We start from the raw sequence: 16,105 nt of genomic DNA, 5'->3' as shown, positions 1-16,105 counted from the left end.
TTACTATGGGGTCATGCATCACTCCTAGGATAAATACCTGATGAGGGTTCGAAACTTTCTTTTTTTCTCCCATGAGATTACTCGGTCATCTTTTAGCTGTTTGTTTGTAAAAGTGAGAACTAAAAGCCACCTCTGAGAAAAAACATGTATTAAAAATGTCCTGAACTACTTTTAAGGAGGTGCCCTTGCAGCAGGTCCAAGAGGAATGTGTTTTACTACATAAAGAGCTGCTAAAGAAGCAATCTATACACAGTTTAACTCAACATTAGGGCTCAGGTTCATTCTGTTTCAAAACTTACACTAACGTGCGTTTTCTCCCTTCCTTCTGCCTCCAAAACATAGAAGAAGTAAATTAGTAAAAAAGGATCCAGAGCCGAGACCAGTTTGGCTCAATGGATAGAGCGTCGGCTTGGGGGCCGAAGGGACCCGGGTTCAATTCCGGTCAAGGGCATGTACCTTGGTTGCGGGCATATCCCCAGTAAGGGGTGTGCAAGAGGCAGCTGATCGATGACTCTCTCTCATCGATGTTTCTAGCTCTCTATCTCTCTCCCTTCCTCTCTGTACAAAATCAATAAAATATATTAAAAAAAAAAAAAAAAAGGATCCAGAGACAAAAATAAACCTATTAAGTCAAGGAACTAGTCTGCAAAACCTAGTAAGTCAAGAAACTAGGCTGTAAACTTTTAATAAGAATGATCAGTTTGTCTTTTAACTGTAACCAGTTCCTTCCTTTGGTTCTGGTCAGCCATTAAAAATAAACATGGGGCCCTCGTCAGTTTGGCTCAGTGGACAAAGTGTCCGTCTGCAGACTGAAGGGTTCTGGGTTCTATTCCGGTCAAGGGCACATGCCAAGGTTGTGGGCTCAGTCCCTAGTGACAGGAGGCAGCCAATCGACGATTCAATGGTTCTCTCCCATCTCTGATGTTTTTATTTCTCTCCCTTCCTCTCTGAAATCAATAGAAATATAGTTAAACAAACAAAATGGGGCCCAGCCAGTGTGGCTCAGTGGTTGAGTGTTGATCCATGAACCAGGAGGGCAGTTTTATTTTTCTCTCCTCCTCTCTTCCTCTCTCTGAAATCAATTAAAAATAAATAAAAACGAAACAAACACAGATAAGAGAGGGGTAGAAGAGGTTCTATGGGGGACAAATGGTATGGAAAAAAAAAAGAGGGAGAAAACCTAAACTTAACCCAAACCAACCAACCAACCAAACAAACATGGGGGCCCAGACCTAATTGAGCATATACCTCATGAATCCTTAGTTGCTTAAAGACTGGGTCCCCAAAGTCTAACTGCTTAGCAATTCAGCCTTAAGCGGGAAAAATTTAACCCAAGGCAAAATACCAGCCCCAAACTGTTAAGCAGGAGGAACCTTAGAGCACTCCCTAGGTTTCACAGTATCTGTACTAACTTATAGTACTTACAAGGCAGTCACACCGCCTCCACCTGTGGTCTGCCCGAGTTCAAGTTTTGGATGACACTGAAAGGGGCTCAGGAGGTTACTACATGTGAATCTGTGCTGCAGTACTTTTTAGTTATAAAACAATAATGTAACAAATGTGATTTTTGCATAAGAATGAATGTTGGAGATAGGAACAATAATAGTTGCATAATTTACTGAGCATAATTTATATGTACTAACTCTTATAAGCACTTTTAATGTAGTGACTTAATCACTCTTCACAACTATAGAGATTAGTCTGTTATTACTATCTCCATCCTATAGATAAGGAAACTGAGGCACAGAGGTTTGATAATTTAAAGTCACACAGGTTGTAGAATATGGCCTCAGGTGAGCATCTACTTAGTCAGAGTCAGTATAGCATACTCTAAGTATAGACAGGCTTTTAGGGTGAAAGAGGAATCTATTAAAAACTTAAGCTTATAATTCTTAAATCTTAAGGATTATAATTATCCACAGACCCTCTGAGAGAAAATGTCCTTACCATTCAGCTTGTTTTCTTTGCTCTGCCAGCTCATGCAGACGCCGAAGGGCTTTTTCCTGTTTCTTCTCATCCTTGCGGGATCTTGAAGAAACATTTCGAGCAAACTCTCTCTGCTTGAGATCTTTTAATCTCTGGGTTAACAAAATAAGGGAAGAGAGGGAGGATGATTTAGAGTAACCTGGGGATCCTGAAAGCAAGGCCTTTAAAATTTACCCTCAATCAACGGTTATAGTGCTAGTGTAGAATACACTGTTATACTCTCTTCTGGTAATAGAAAACACAACGGCTGATTATTTTGGGAATCACACTTGTAGTATCTGCATTTCTAATTACGACAGCATACCATTTGCTTTATTAAGAAAACTTAAATGATGTCAGAAGCAATGAGCAAGTTTTAGAACACTAGGAAGGAAGAAAAGGAACTATTTAATCACCTGCTCTTCCAGGATGCAAAACCAGACAAACAGAACATGAGATAAATTGTAATAACACAAGCCAAAGAAAACAGAAAGGGGTAAACTAGTACAGAAAGTTACTCAGGTGTAAGATCTTAAAAAGCAATGTACAGCTTACATGGGGAGATTATTTGAATCAGAACTAACAAAGAGAAAGCATACGTTTATTTCACCATAAAAAGGTGCTATTATTTCTTTTTAGCATGAACAGTTTTCCTGCGACTATCAAACAAACCATTTTCCAATGCTACTAGCATGTTCGGAGCTCACCAGTTTGACCGATCACATTTCACCCGGTCAGTCTGGTGAAATTAGACAGTAATATGTGTAGCTTTTCATTGCTTCATGGCCCTGAGAGGAACATCCAGGGGATGAGAAGGGAGAATAGAGATAAATCAAATAATTTATTACTTAAAATCCTAATAAAAGAATGGATCTTTTATTCTCAGAAGCTATTATATATTTTTCCTTAAAACAAAAGAACAAGAACCAAAAAAGAACAGTGCTATGACACCCTGGTAACAGAGTCCAGACATATTTATCTGCAATGAAGACAGAATTAAAATTATTTTTAACTCACTAGATAATATTAAAACCAAAAGAAACCAAAACACATACAATAGCCTATGTTTTTACAACAGCATTGGGAAAAAGAATTTGACCCAATATAAAGTGGACATTGCTTTATGGAAAGTCATGATGTTCAACAGACAGAGGAATTTTCTTAGCTAGTATTTATGAAATTTGTTTTGAATATTTTTGAACTGGGAAGGGAAAAGGGTGGAAAGACACACACAAAGTGAGATATACAGCTAAAGACACTAGTAGAAAAACTCACTCTTGTGATCTGGGCTCCCAAATTAGAAGGATTTGCTTTCAATACATCAGCTGAAAATGTCACATCACAAAGAAAAAAAAGTAAAATAAAACAAGAGTGGAAGAGAAAAAAAAAAAATAAAGCAAGCATTACTACACAAGCTCTCTTAGAGAATCTGCACACTATTATACTGAACAATCAGGGATAAAGCCATCAACTCTAAAAGGGGTGGGAAGAAAGGAAGCACCTGTACAACACATATATGTGTACATTTACACAGACTTGACGTAGTAACAATCCCTCCTACATAAATGGAAGAACTGTATTTTTTTCAGGAAAAAATAGTTATAGAGCTCAAGGAAAGACCACTGATGCCTAAAAGCAATTAGTCTTATTTTCATTTACCTTTGTTTTGAGGACGCTCAAGTAACCAACAGAGGGCAAAATTGTTTTACTGAGGCTAGTTGCCCAGAATTATGATTTTTATAAAAACCACTTTAAGAGGGATGATCAGCTATTTTAAATAAACATGGATTCCAATTTCATCTTTCTCAAGAAAATGAAGCAGAGAGGAAGAGCCTGTCAGAACTATTATATGATTACTAGAGCCAGTCAGATCGAGTTGGTTTTCCCCCTCACCAAAAACTTAATAGGCTCTCAAGATTTAAATAGAATGTATGCTATTTTCACATCTGCTATTTTCTCTCAGCCATCCAATAAGTCTGGAAAATCTACAGGTGTCTATTCATTTCCTCTCCTCTTACAAATATTTCATCACTTTTAGGAGTTATTTCAAACTATAGGACACTGTCTAAAAGAGTAAGTATTTTGCCCTGACCAGGTAGCTCAGTTGGTTAGAGCGTTGTCCCAATATGCCAAGATTGCGAATTTGATCTCAGCTCAGGGCACACACAAGAATCAACCAATAAATGTAAAAGTAAGTGGAAAAACAAATCGATGTTTCTCTCTAAAGTAAAAATAAATAAAAATAAACAAGTAAAAGAATGAGCATTTTTGTCAAAGTCTGGAGTCTCCAGGATAAGTCAGACAGTACATAAAGCCAATTATTCAGCAAGCCACTTCATGTGACTTTGAAGTTGATGGGGATAGAACTATGTCCGCATCATCCTGAAGATTTTCTATCTCAAATTCCTACCACAACACAATGGGAGGTAGGAAGGGAAGAAAATGAGATGCTGTCAATAAAACAAACTCAAATTGCATAACCTTTCATGCAAAGCTATCTTGGTACTATAATAGGGTGCAGCAAATACTGCTATCACCTTTACTAACTTTTTAGTCAAGTCTGGAGTCTCAAAAGTAGAACTGGGAACTAACTAGGATTCTAACCCAAACCTTCGAGACAGGGCTTAGCAACTGCCTCAAATCCAAAATATATTTGAGGTCTCTATCAGATAAGGGCATACTGATAATAAAAATCAATTCCTAACCCAGTTTTTCCTTTCTATTCAAGATCAAACTAAATGATTCCTCCCAAAGTCTCTACCGATCGCTCATAAGACCGGATTTTTCTTCTTTCTGAACTGTCCTATTAGCACTTTGTGCTAACACTCATCTAGCGACCAACATACTTTGCTCTGACTATACTTAGCGAACCTTTCAGAAAGGTGGTAGGTATAAAGTTTCCGAGTGGAAAAGTCAGGTTCAATTCCATTAATTACTAGCCAAGTGGTTTCACCTTTTTGAACTCTGGTTCCCTCGTTAGAAAAAGAGGGCTATCTAGCAGACTTAGGAGATTGTCAAATAAGTGTGAAGCACAATACTGACTCTCCCCTTCATCTTTATTTGGGCAAGGACTAGCCTTATCTTTATAATCAAACTTAAAGTACACAGAGCAATACTACATCTACAAAAGGTCTAAGTAGTTGGCGAATAGTTGGCTTAAACATTGGATCCTTGTCTTTTCCCCATATAATTTTTTATGTAGGAAACTTTAATTATGAAATGTTTTTCATATCTCTAGTAGGGACATGATTCAGGTTATATAATAAGGTTTTCCTAGTTATTATTCTCATATCATAAGGAGTTTCATTCTTCAGAGAATCAAAAAATCTAAAATTTTAAGTCCTTTTTCTTCTGGACAGAACTGGGCCAAATGCCAAAAAAGATCCTAACCAGAAACTTCTCAATTTCCTAAATAAAAAGTAATTTTCATAAAAAGATACAAAACCTATTTTATTCAGTTTCTTCTTATGGTGAAGAAAATTCTTTGTAAATGCCCTAAAGACATAGTCACTTTCTGTTCCCCCTTTGCAAGTAAAAAGGATGGATTGTTTCACTACTGATGAGAGAGAGAGAGAGAGAGAGAGAGAGAGAGAGAGACAGAGAGACAGACCCTAATTTATTCTCTCTGTGAATAAATTACTTTCCTGTTAAGTTTTATTTTTTTAAAATATATTTTATTTATTTTTTACAGAGAGGAAGAGATAGGGATAGAGTTAGAAACATCGATGAGAGAGAATCATCGATTAGCTGCCTCTTGCACACCCCCTACTGGTGATGTGCCCGCAACCAAGGTACATGCCCTTGACTGGAATCGAACCCGGGACCATTTAGTCCGTAGGCTGATGCTCTATCCACTGAGTCAAACCGGTGTCGGCTCCTAAGTTTTAAAGAGAATTACAACTTCATATAACTTCTTCAAGGTGTGACTAGAAAAACAACTCATCTATTAAAGAGAAAAAGCTCATGTAAGGAGAACAAAACTATAGATGTACCACCAATCCAAAACTCTTTTCAAAGGCTGAACAAATTCTATACCTTAAACAAAAGTTCAAGTTAGACTCCAAACTGGGACACAGTCTAATCTGAATGGTACAATTAATCATTTAAGCTTATTACAAAGCCAATATATGTCCTTATCTCTAAACTTATAAAGTATACTTTCTGAAGAGTTGCTGATAAACTTGCTTATTTCTTGAAGTATTAATGATTATTGATAAAAAGTTAAGCCAAATAACACATTTTTAGCTGAAAAATATTTTATTCAAGAAAAGGAGACTGGACCCCATTCAAATGAAAAGTTCTGAAGGCCCCGTTTTCCTGAAAAAACAACCAAACCACCACCACCACCACCAACAGCAGCATGTTTCTATGTATACATTTGTGGCATAGAGCACAAAGGGAAGAAACATTTCTCTTGGATTCTGAATCACATGGTGGCAGGGGTTTCCAATAAATTTCTCAAAAGACCAGTAGGGAAGACCTTAAACAACCAGTGCTTGAAATATCCATCTACATAATAACTATGGCTATTTGGGCTAAAGACCACTTCAAATGTAAATAACATCCCTGTTCTTTCTTTTCTTTCTTTTTTTTTTTTTTTAATATATTTTATTGATTTTGTACAGAGAGGAAGGGAGAGATAGAGTCAGAAACATCAATGAGAGAGAGTCATCAATTAGCTGCCTCTTGCACACCCCCACTGGGGACATGCCCACAACCAAGGCACATGCCCCTGACCGGAATCAAATCCGGGACCCTTCAGTCCCCAAGCCGACGCTCTATCCACTGAGCCAAACCGGTCCCGGCACATCCTTGTTCTTTAAACACAGCTAAACATCACTGTGTTGGCCAAAAAAAAAAAAAAAAAAAAAAAAAGAGTCTATTTCAGAAACAAAGTCCTGCTCCACTACCCAACTATAAACAAATTAAATAGGGAAATTCAAATCTGGTAAATCATACCAGTTTTTAATGTGGGTGATAAATTTGCCCACATCATCAATAATGTGGAAGGTCAATAGCAAGGAATGGCACTGTGTTTAAGTGGCGAACGAATGAGATAAAGATACTTATTTACAGCTTTCCCTAACAAAATATAAAGGTCTGAGTCTAATAAAATATTTTTGTAATCTTTTGATGCTACTCTTTTCCCTATCAAAACAAAATTTGATGCTATAAGTTTATTGAGTATTTTACACCTGTTATTTCAATCTAAAAAAAACACACAAATGTTTCGATGTGAAAAAAATTGCAGGCATAAAAAAATAGCCAGAGAGTATTTCCTATTGCCACTTAAATTCCTATGTTCTAATATTTACTCAACTTTAAAGAGAAAACCTGATTTTGTCTCTTTAGGGTCAAAGGATTATCTTTCTTGCTAGCTAGCAACCACACTGTCTCAGAATAGGGACTTCCTTTTTTACTAACTCTGCAATACACACACCATTGTTTATGGCACAAGAAATGCTCAATAAATATTTATCAAATGTTCAGTTTTAAAATGAATTGGGAGAAGAAACATACACATATACTTTTATGTATTATTTTTTGGTTATAAACAGAGATGGGAAACAGTGAGTAAAGAAGGGGTGGTTATATGCAGCACCTCAATCTTTTTCTGGCTAAGCATACTCTGGTCTTTTCTGAACCTCAATCACTTCCTTTCCTCTATGTTAACAATCCTGCATACCCCAAATCCATGTCCTCATCTCCTCACAGTTTCCTGTTTCACTCTCATAACATAAGATTAATGTGAATTTCCTCTCCCAAATTGGAGTAATCACACTGTGGTTGTTACTTGGCCAGGTTACTCTGATTCAAGTCTGTGTCTGATGCCTCTGGATGAGACCATCCAGAACATCACTATGTGATGAGAGCGGGAACACCAGGAGAGAACACAAAGTTTCAGCATTCAGGTATTCAGAGAAGGAAGATTATAGTTAAATGATTAAGGAAGTCCAAATTACTAGATAGATGTAAATTCCTTTCTTTTAGTTATGCATATCAGTAAGTGGTGAAAATAAATTTTATTCAGTAACACAGAAAACGAAATGTTGGTAATAGAAAAAAAACCTAAACACTAATGTTGATTATAGATACTGAAAAAAATCAGAGGGAAAAGTATACATTCTTTTAAGAGTAGTACTAATTAGTCATTTTAGGGCAATACTTACCTTTTATGCCCAGTGATTTTGTAACACTATGACTCTTAATATTATTTGGTGAATATCAAATTGTCACAAAAATCACTGTGTAATGGATGCTTTGTTATGCTCAGGAATTCAGCAAAAGGCCTTAAATGTATGGCATATTCTTTAATACCAGGTGTGTCTGCTTTATTTTACACACACACATTTAAGCTGGAAAAATGAGGTTTTAAAGGTAATTTGATTGGAATATAATCCACATACCATAACATTCACCCATTTAAAGTATAAAATTTGGTGGGAATAGTACATTCAGAGTTGTGCAATCACCACTACTATCTAATTTTAGAACATTTCCATTACCTCAAATGGAACCCCATACTCATTAGCAGTCATTCTCCGTTGCCTCTTTCCACCCAGGCCCTGGAAACCTAACCTACATTCCATATAGATTTGCTTATTTTAGACATTTCATACAAATTGAATTATACAATATGAGCATCTTTATGACTGGCTTCTTTTTCTTAGCATAATATTTTCATGGTTTGTGCAACGTGGATTTACCAATAAGTCATTCCTTTTAAATGCTGAAATATTCCACTGCAGGGAATATCCCTTTATCCATCCATCAGCTGATGGACAGACTGTTTCCACTTTTTGGCTATTATGAATAAAGAAGTTATGGACAATCTTGTTACAAGTTTTTGTGTAGACATACATTTTCATTTCTTTTGGGTATATACTGGCCATATGGTAACTTAACATTTTGAGAATTTGCAAAACTGTTTTGTTTTCCAACCCCATTAATAATGTAGGAGAGATCCAATTTCCCCATATCCTCTCCAATACTTAGACATCCTAGTACATGTGAAATGGTTTGCCATTGTGTTTTTGTAGATAACAAGGTTTTTATTTAAAATATATATTTATTGATTTCAGAGAGGAAGAAAGAGGGAGAGATAGAAATATCAATGATGAGAGAGAATCATTGACCAGCCACCTCCTGCATGGCCCCTACTGGTGATCAAGTGACAAATAGGCACGTGCCCTTGCAGGAACCAAACCTGGGACCCTTCACTCCACAGGCCGACTCTCTATCCACTGAGCCAAACAAGCCAGGGCTGTGGATAACGAATATTAAGTATATCTATATAGCCCTCTAGGTCCTATCTGGAGGCAAACATTTGTCCTCTATATAAAATTTGAAGGATTATAATTCATAAGAGCTGCCTGAGCTCAAAGCAAATGGTGCAGCAGCATCCCAGTTCAAAGCATTGTCATTCATAAACTTCTCATTAGTCCGTAAGTTAACTTTTCTGACTAGATAATACAACATACAGCCTTAGCCTAGAATCTCCACCACTGTGCAACACTGATAAATATAAGCAGGTCCTTGAATAATGTCGTTTCAAAGTTAATGAGAGGGGAAGAAAAATTAATTCCCAGCACGGGCTACTGTCTGTAGTTTGCACATTCTCCCCATGACTACATGTTTTGTTTTGTTTTTCTTTCTGCTTACTCGTTTCCTCCCACACTGGAAGAATTGGTGTCTCTACACTGTGTGAGAGTGTGGATGGTACACGCTACAATGGATATCCTGGCCTTGCTCCCTGAGCTATTGGGAGAGGCTCTGATTACCTCCAAATCAGGGTGAAAAACAATTACTTCATTTGTTTTTATTAATCTTTCTTAAATGTATGTATAGCTCTTACATTTCTTTCCATGTTTAAGTTTGGTGATTTTTAAAAAAAATATATTTTATTGATTTTGTACAGAGAGGAAGAGAGAGAGATAGTTAGAAACATCGATCGGAGTCATCGATCAGCTGCCTCTTGCACACCCCTCACTGGGGATATGCCCGCAACCAAGGTACATGCCCTTGACTGGAATCGAACCTGGGACCTTTCAGTTCCCAAGCCGACGCTCTATCCATTGAGCCAAACCGGTTTCGGCAGTTTGGTGATATTTTTGTGATAAGAAATATGCTACAGGAACTTAGCTTGTTTATATTATAGCCTCTGGTAAAATTGGTTTTATGTTGTTTTGCTTAAGGTCTCGATTTCCAAGAACCTAAATACCGTAAGGTAAAATCATTTTTACTCAAATCTGGATTGTGTGCCAAGAAGAACAGAGTGAGACATACATAGTGAGAGAATACAGGATTTTACCAGCAACCTTAGCTCTTAAGAAGGTCTGTTTTAGGGTTATTTCTGCTCACAAAAGCAGAGAGCTTCCCTAAACAGATGCCGAGTTTTCCAAGGCTGTGATAGCTGGGTGTAAGATGTGTATTCCCAAAAAGCAGAGGTGGTAAGACTGAACAGGTGAAAAGCCTAAATATGCTCAATTTTTGGAAGACAGGTCAAAGGATGTAAATTTTCTTATTAAGCAAAACATTCCCAAAGAAATGGCATCCAGAGTGGTACAAAGTATCACTGAACATAAAGTTTTAATCTCTCCGCTATAGGTTATTAAAACTACGACATGCTTACCCACCCAGCGTGACTCAGCAGTTGAGCACCAACCTATGAACCAGGAGGTAACGGCTTGATTCTCAGTCAGGGCACATGCCTGGGTTGCAGTCTCGATACCCAGTGTGGGGTGTGCAGGAAGCAGCTGGTCAATGATTCTCTCTCATCATTGATGTTTCTTTTTCTTTCTTTTTTTGCAGATGAACCAAGACTTTATTTAATTGTAACAAGCATACACTCATTGCTACTTAAAACATTCAGGTCTGTGCCGAAAATGCTCCCTCTGTGGCTTCCAGAACTTTGTTTTCCCATCACCTTTCCCACTCCACCCTGGAGCTGGCGCCTTGGAAATCCTGTGCACTGCAGGAAGCTCCAGGAGACTTCACTGGTCATGGGTTTCTCATCCCTTGTTTCCATCACCATTGAGGCAATTAGTTCCACTTAGCGGAAACACTGAGAAACTTTGTGATAACCCAGCGTCCTTCAGGGCTTTACAGGAGAAGAATGTTACTTGTGCAAGTCAGAATCTGATACCAATTAAATGGTGACAGCTTTGCCAATAAACAAGAAAATGCTCTTCCATGGCTAGGAAGGGAGACTGCCACAGTGACAGGTCTCATAGACACATGGAGATCATCATTGATGTTTCTCTCTCTCTCCCTCTACCTTCCCCTCTGAAGTAAATAAAAATATATTTAAAAACAACACAACTTACAACATGCTCAAGTTTAAAGATGTATACTCTCTTCACAATTGCTTTGCTTTGAAGTATAATCTCAAAAGGTAAATTGTGCTGTTTAAGTCAACATTTATGAAGCTTTGGCATTCATAAATACTATATAATTTTCTTAACCTATTTCACATCTTTAACAACTTATGGTTTTTTTTAATTGATAAGCTTTCTATAAAGACCCAAAATATAGAGCATCTATGGAATACCTTCACTGATATATGATCTTAGCGATTTTGCTACTTTCTACTTTAGTGTTAAAATTTTCTCTTGCCTTGTTTTTTTGTGTTGTTCCCCTCCACCCCCAATTGAATATCAAAGTACCACTGAAAGAGGAACCCAGTCCATATTTATTTAGAGCTGCAGTGGCTTGCCAGAGGTACAACTGGTTTTGATGTGCTTTTGTTCCTGATGCCCTATGTGCCACGCACACAGAGGGCAGACTGCAGTAAAATAACTCTGAAGGCAAAAATCCAGCCAGCAAACAATGAGACTTCAAGTGGGAAGTAACTCCCCCAAAGTTGAATGAAATCCATGTGATTATTCCTTTCTTGATCACTGTGAAATGTCTCAGAAAATAAAGTCAGAACTTATTTTGTTTTTGAGTAATGAGAAAAACTCTAAAATTTCTGTTCCTTGATAATACACATTCCTGGATAGTGAAGTAGTCAACTAAAAGTATGCAATGCTTTAAAACTGTTACTGTAGCAGTTTAGACAAAGTTAACTAAATCATACAGTAATATCTTCTATCCTATACAATTCAGAATCGAGAAGTTACTGATGATTGCTATAGGCTTAATTTTATTTATTTATTTATTTATTTGTTTTTGTTTATTTATTTATTTATTTATTACAGAGAGGAAGAGGGGGATAGAGAGAGTTAGAAACATCGATGAGAAAGAGTCATCGATCAGCTGCCTCTTGCACACCCTCTACTGGCGATATGCCGCAACCAAGGTACATGCCCTTGACCGGAATCGAACCTGGGACCTTTCAGTCCGCAGACCGACGCTCTACCACTGAGCCAAACCGGTTTCGACTATAGGCTTAATTTTAATTCAGCTATTTAAAGCTCAGAAAACCATTGCTTTTATAGCCAAAATAGACCTTGGTAGTATTAAATAAAATTTCAATCTTTTCAAAAAATAAAAAATTATCAGGGTTTTCACAATGAAGTTATTTAGCTGAAAGCACTCTTTCTTCTGACTGAGATATTGATTTTATAAGTTAAAACTTTCTCAAAGCTGCTTTACAATACTAGATTCTAATCACTGGATGACACTATCATAGATGGTTATAAAAATGCAAGGAAATTAGGCCCAAGGCTAAGGCAGCTTTTCAATATGCTACTTTCCCAGTGTCAACTAGAACCTGTGGGAGCCTGTGTGCTGACAGGAGGGAAAGATGTAAGGTTGGTCACAACCTCAAGTGCTTAGAGTAGTTTGGCAAGTAATATCACGAGTCACACAGGATGACACAAGAGGAAAGATGAAGTGGAAACCAGAGTTAATTGGAGAGTTTGTGAATGTGCATGCCTTTTTGACGATAGCAGTTACTAGTTTTAGCCAACTGTTATATTGAAATGTATAACAAATGTTCTCAGACATCTTAATTTTTCAAAATAAGCCAAAGCCTAAATTATATAAAGTCTCATTTGTTATTTATTTTTTACTTTTAAAATATATTTTTTATTGATTTCAGAGAGGAAGGGAGAGGGCGAGAGAGTTAGGAACATCAATGATGAGAAAGAATTGATTGGCCGCCTCCTGCATGAACCCCTCTATAGAGGAATTGAGCCTGCAACCCGGGCACATGCCCTGACCAGGAATCCATCTGTGAACTTGGAACACAGGTCGACGCTCAACTATTGAGCCACACTGGCTGGGCTGTAAAGTCTCACTTTCAAAAATTGGGAACCAACTGAAATCAAAGGGGAAAAACTATCACTACAAAGGCCACACAGATCCATCTATGGGATAATTTATGGTCTCTGGTTTATCTACTGGAGGCTAATGAGGAGATCCTTAGTGGCACAAACAGAGGAAGACTGGAAAAATCCCGAGTAGGTAACAAGGCACCAAGAAAGAAAAGCAAAACAACAACAAAAATAAGGGACTGATGTGCACACACATGAGCCTAATCAGTGGTCAAGGACAATAGGGGAGTAGGGGCATGAGTGGGGATGGGGTGGGGGATTGGAATGAGGGGTTGAGGACAAATATGTGATACTTTAATCAATAAAGAAATTAATAATAATAAAAAATAAGGCACTAACTATTATTGTGCTGCTGTAAATTTACCTCTGGGGGGAAAAATGTTCTTTGGATTTTGAAATTTAAGCCCTTTGAAAACTAAAGAAAATAGTTTCCATTGTCATATCAATTAACATATGTTTTGTTATTAAGTCTTTAAAATATATAGATATTTTTATTGATTTTAGAGAAGAAGGTAGAGGAAGAGATAGAGAAACATGAATGATGAGAGAATCATTCATTAGCTGCCTCCTGCATGCTTCCTACTGGGAATCAAGCCCACAACCCAGGCATGTGCCCTTGACCGGAATTGAACCTGGGACCCTCCAGTCCGCAGGCAGATGCTCTATGCTCTGAGCCAAATGGGCTAAGGCAGTGGTCGGCAAACTCATTAGTCAACAAATATGAACAGTACAACGATTGAAATTTCTTTTGAGAGCCAAATTTTTTAAACTTAAAACTTCTTCTAACGCCACTTCTTCAAAATAGACTCACCTAGGCCATGGTATTTTGTGGAAGAGCCACACTCAAGGGGCCAAAAAGTCGCATGTAGCACACAAGCTGCAGTCTGCTGACCACGGGGCTAGGGCCAGATGTGTCTTATTTATTTTTATTTTAAAATATATATATATTTTAATTGATTTTTTACAGAGAAGAAGGGAGAGGGATAGTCCGAAATATCGATAAGACAGAGACATTGACCAGCTGCCTCCTGCACGCCCCCTACTGGGGATGTGCCTGCAACCAAGGTACATGCCTTTGACCGGAATTGAACCTGGGACCTTTCAGTCTGCAGGCCTGTTCACTGAGCCAAACTGGCTTCAGCTAGATGTATTTTTTTTTATTATTTTTTTTTAAGACATGCAAAATAATTAAAGAGGCAGGGAGATAGAGATGGAAAAATGTTTAGTTTCAAAGTCAACTTTAACGTAACTCAGTCAACAAAGGTAGAAGATATCTTCTAATGCTTACTGAGCACTTGGGCGTATCAGACTGAACTTACAATATAAAAAGAAATCACTGGTTATCTCTTGAAGAATGGGAAGGCATATCCTTTAAGACCTCAAAATGTATTGAAATGATTACTTTAAAATAAGGGTTAAACTACTGAAAAGAGCCAAAATATCCAATTAGCTTTTTCATCTTTGAAGATCAAGCTGGTTCTTGATATCTGTGTATTAATGACTTCCTTCACAAAATGCCTTAGAAAATAGTGAATAGTGAGAGGCAAAATAAAACAAAAATCCCACAAATGAGGGTGACTCCGTAGCCCCCTTTTGAGAGATTATTTGTGCTTAATGAAGATATGGGCATTCAGAATCTGCCCACCTTAAAAATATTTAATGGTGAAAATCTGATGGAAGATGCAAACTAGGGATTACTAGCATAGGGTTGAATGTACTTACCTGTTATCTCAGATTCATAAAAATCCTGTGTGCCTTCCTGGAAGACAAGACAGGGTTGTCTTTATGATTTTAAAGCATAAATTTGGAAAATGGTAGGTCCATTTGTATGGTTGGGTCATGTCTATCAAAGAGGAATAATAAATAGGACCTACCTCCCATAGGGGTTACTTAACTGTGTTGTATCACAGTCAATTAAAGATTCCTTAGGAATTTTATATTATCTACTAGAGGCCTGGTGCATGAAATTCATGCACATGGCATGTGTATGTGTATGTGCCTCAGTCAGCCTGCACCCTCTCCAATCTGGGACCCCTCGAGGGATGTCCAACTGGGATCCAGGATTGGGCCTAAATGGGCAGTTGGACATCCCTCTCACTATCCAGGACTGCTGGCCTGCCTGTCTTCCTGATCGCACCTAACCGCTCCCATGCCAGCCTAATTGACTCTTAACTGCCCTCCCCGGCAGGCCTGATACCCCCAACTGATCTCCCCTGCAGGCCTGGGTTCCCTCCCAACTGCCCTTCCCTGCAGGCCCTGTTGCCCCCAACTTTCCTCCTCTGTCAGCCTGGTCACCCCTAACTGCTCTTCCCTGCAGGCTTGATTGCCCCCAACTGCCCTCCCTTGCAGGTCTGGTCCCTCCCAACAGCCCTCCCCTGCTGGCCTGATCATCCACAACTGCCCTCCCCTCCTGGCTCCGTCCCTCCCAACTTCCTTCCCCTGTTGGCCATCTTGTGTTGGAGTACCAGTCAATTTGCATATTACTTTTATTAGCTAGGATAGAGGCCCGATGCAAGGGTGGGGCCAGCTGATTCGCCTGAAGGGTGTCCTGAATCAAGGTGGGGGTTCCCTTGGGACGTGAGGCGGCTTGGGCTAGGGGTTTATGGTGGTTTGCAGGTCAGCCACACCCCTGGCAACCCAAGCGGAGGCCTTGGCATTTGGGATTTATGTTCTATAATTGAAACTTTGTAGATTGGGCATAGGCCTGGGCCGGCCAGGGTGTGCAGGAAGCCTGGCTTCCTCCACTGCCAGGGAAACTCAAGCCCCCCGTTTGCTCTGTGGCTGCAGCCATATTGGTTGGGTTAATTTGCATACTTGCTCCTGATTGGCTGGTAGGGGTGGATTGTGGATGTAGCAGAGGT

At 38.5% G+C, this 16,105-nt stretch overlaps 1 protein-coding gene, 1 non-coding gene and 1 pseudogene across 13 annotated transcripts in view; 1 reads left to right on the top strand and 2 right to left on the bottom strand.

Annotated features, from left to right (window-relative positions):
• GPATCH8 (G-patch domain containing 8) overlaps positions 1-16,105 on the bottom strand; it is a 66,503-nt gene that overhangs the window by 7,406 nt on the left and 42,992 nt on the right. For all 12 annotated transcript variants that reach the window (XM_036451647.2, XM_036451656.2, XM_036451654.2 and 9 more), the window contains one exon: positions 1,948-2,078. In XM_036451647.2, the coding sequence (XP_036307540.1) occupies positions 1,948-2,078 (131 nt within the window). The remainder of the gene's footprint in view (positions 1-1,947; positions 2,079-16,105) is intronic.
• LOC118726699 lies at positions 5,412-5,530 on the top strand (annotated as a pseudogene).
• Positions 11,079-11,208, bottom strand: LOC118726694. The gene has a single exon (XR_004990375.1). It is a non-coding gene; the product is annotated as a small nucleolar RNA SNORA24 (small nucleolar RNA).

The sequence above is a fragment of the Pipistrellus kuhlii genome, unplaced genomic scaffold (assembly GCF_014108245.1).
Source record: "Pipistrellus kuhlii isolate mPipKuh1 unplaced genomic scaffold, mPipKuh1.p scaffold_m20_p_22, whole genome shotgun sequence".
Taxonomy (NCBI): Eukaryota; Metazoa; Chordata; class Mammalia; order Chiroptera; family Vespertilionidae; genus Pipistrellus; species Pipistrellus kuhlii.
This window is presented reverse-complemented; position numbering and strand designations above follow the sequence as displayed.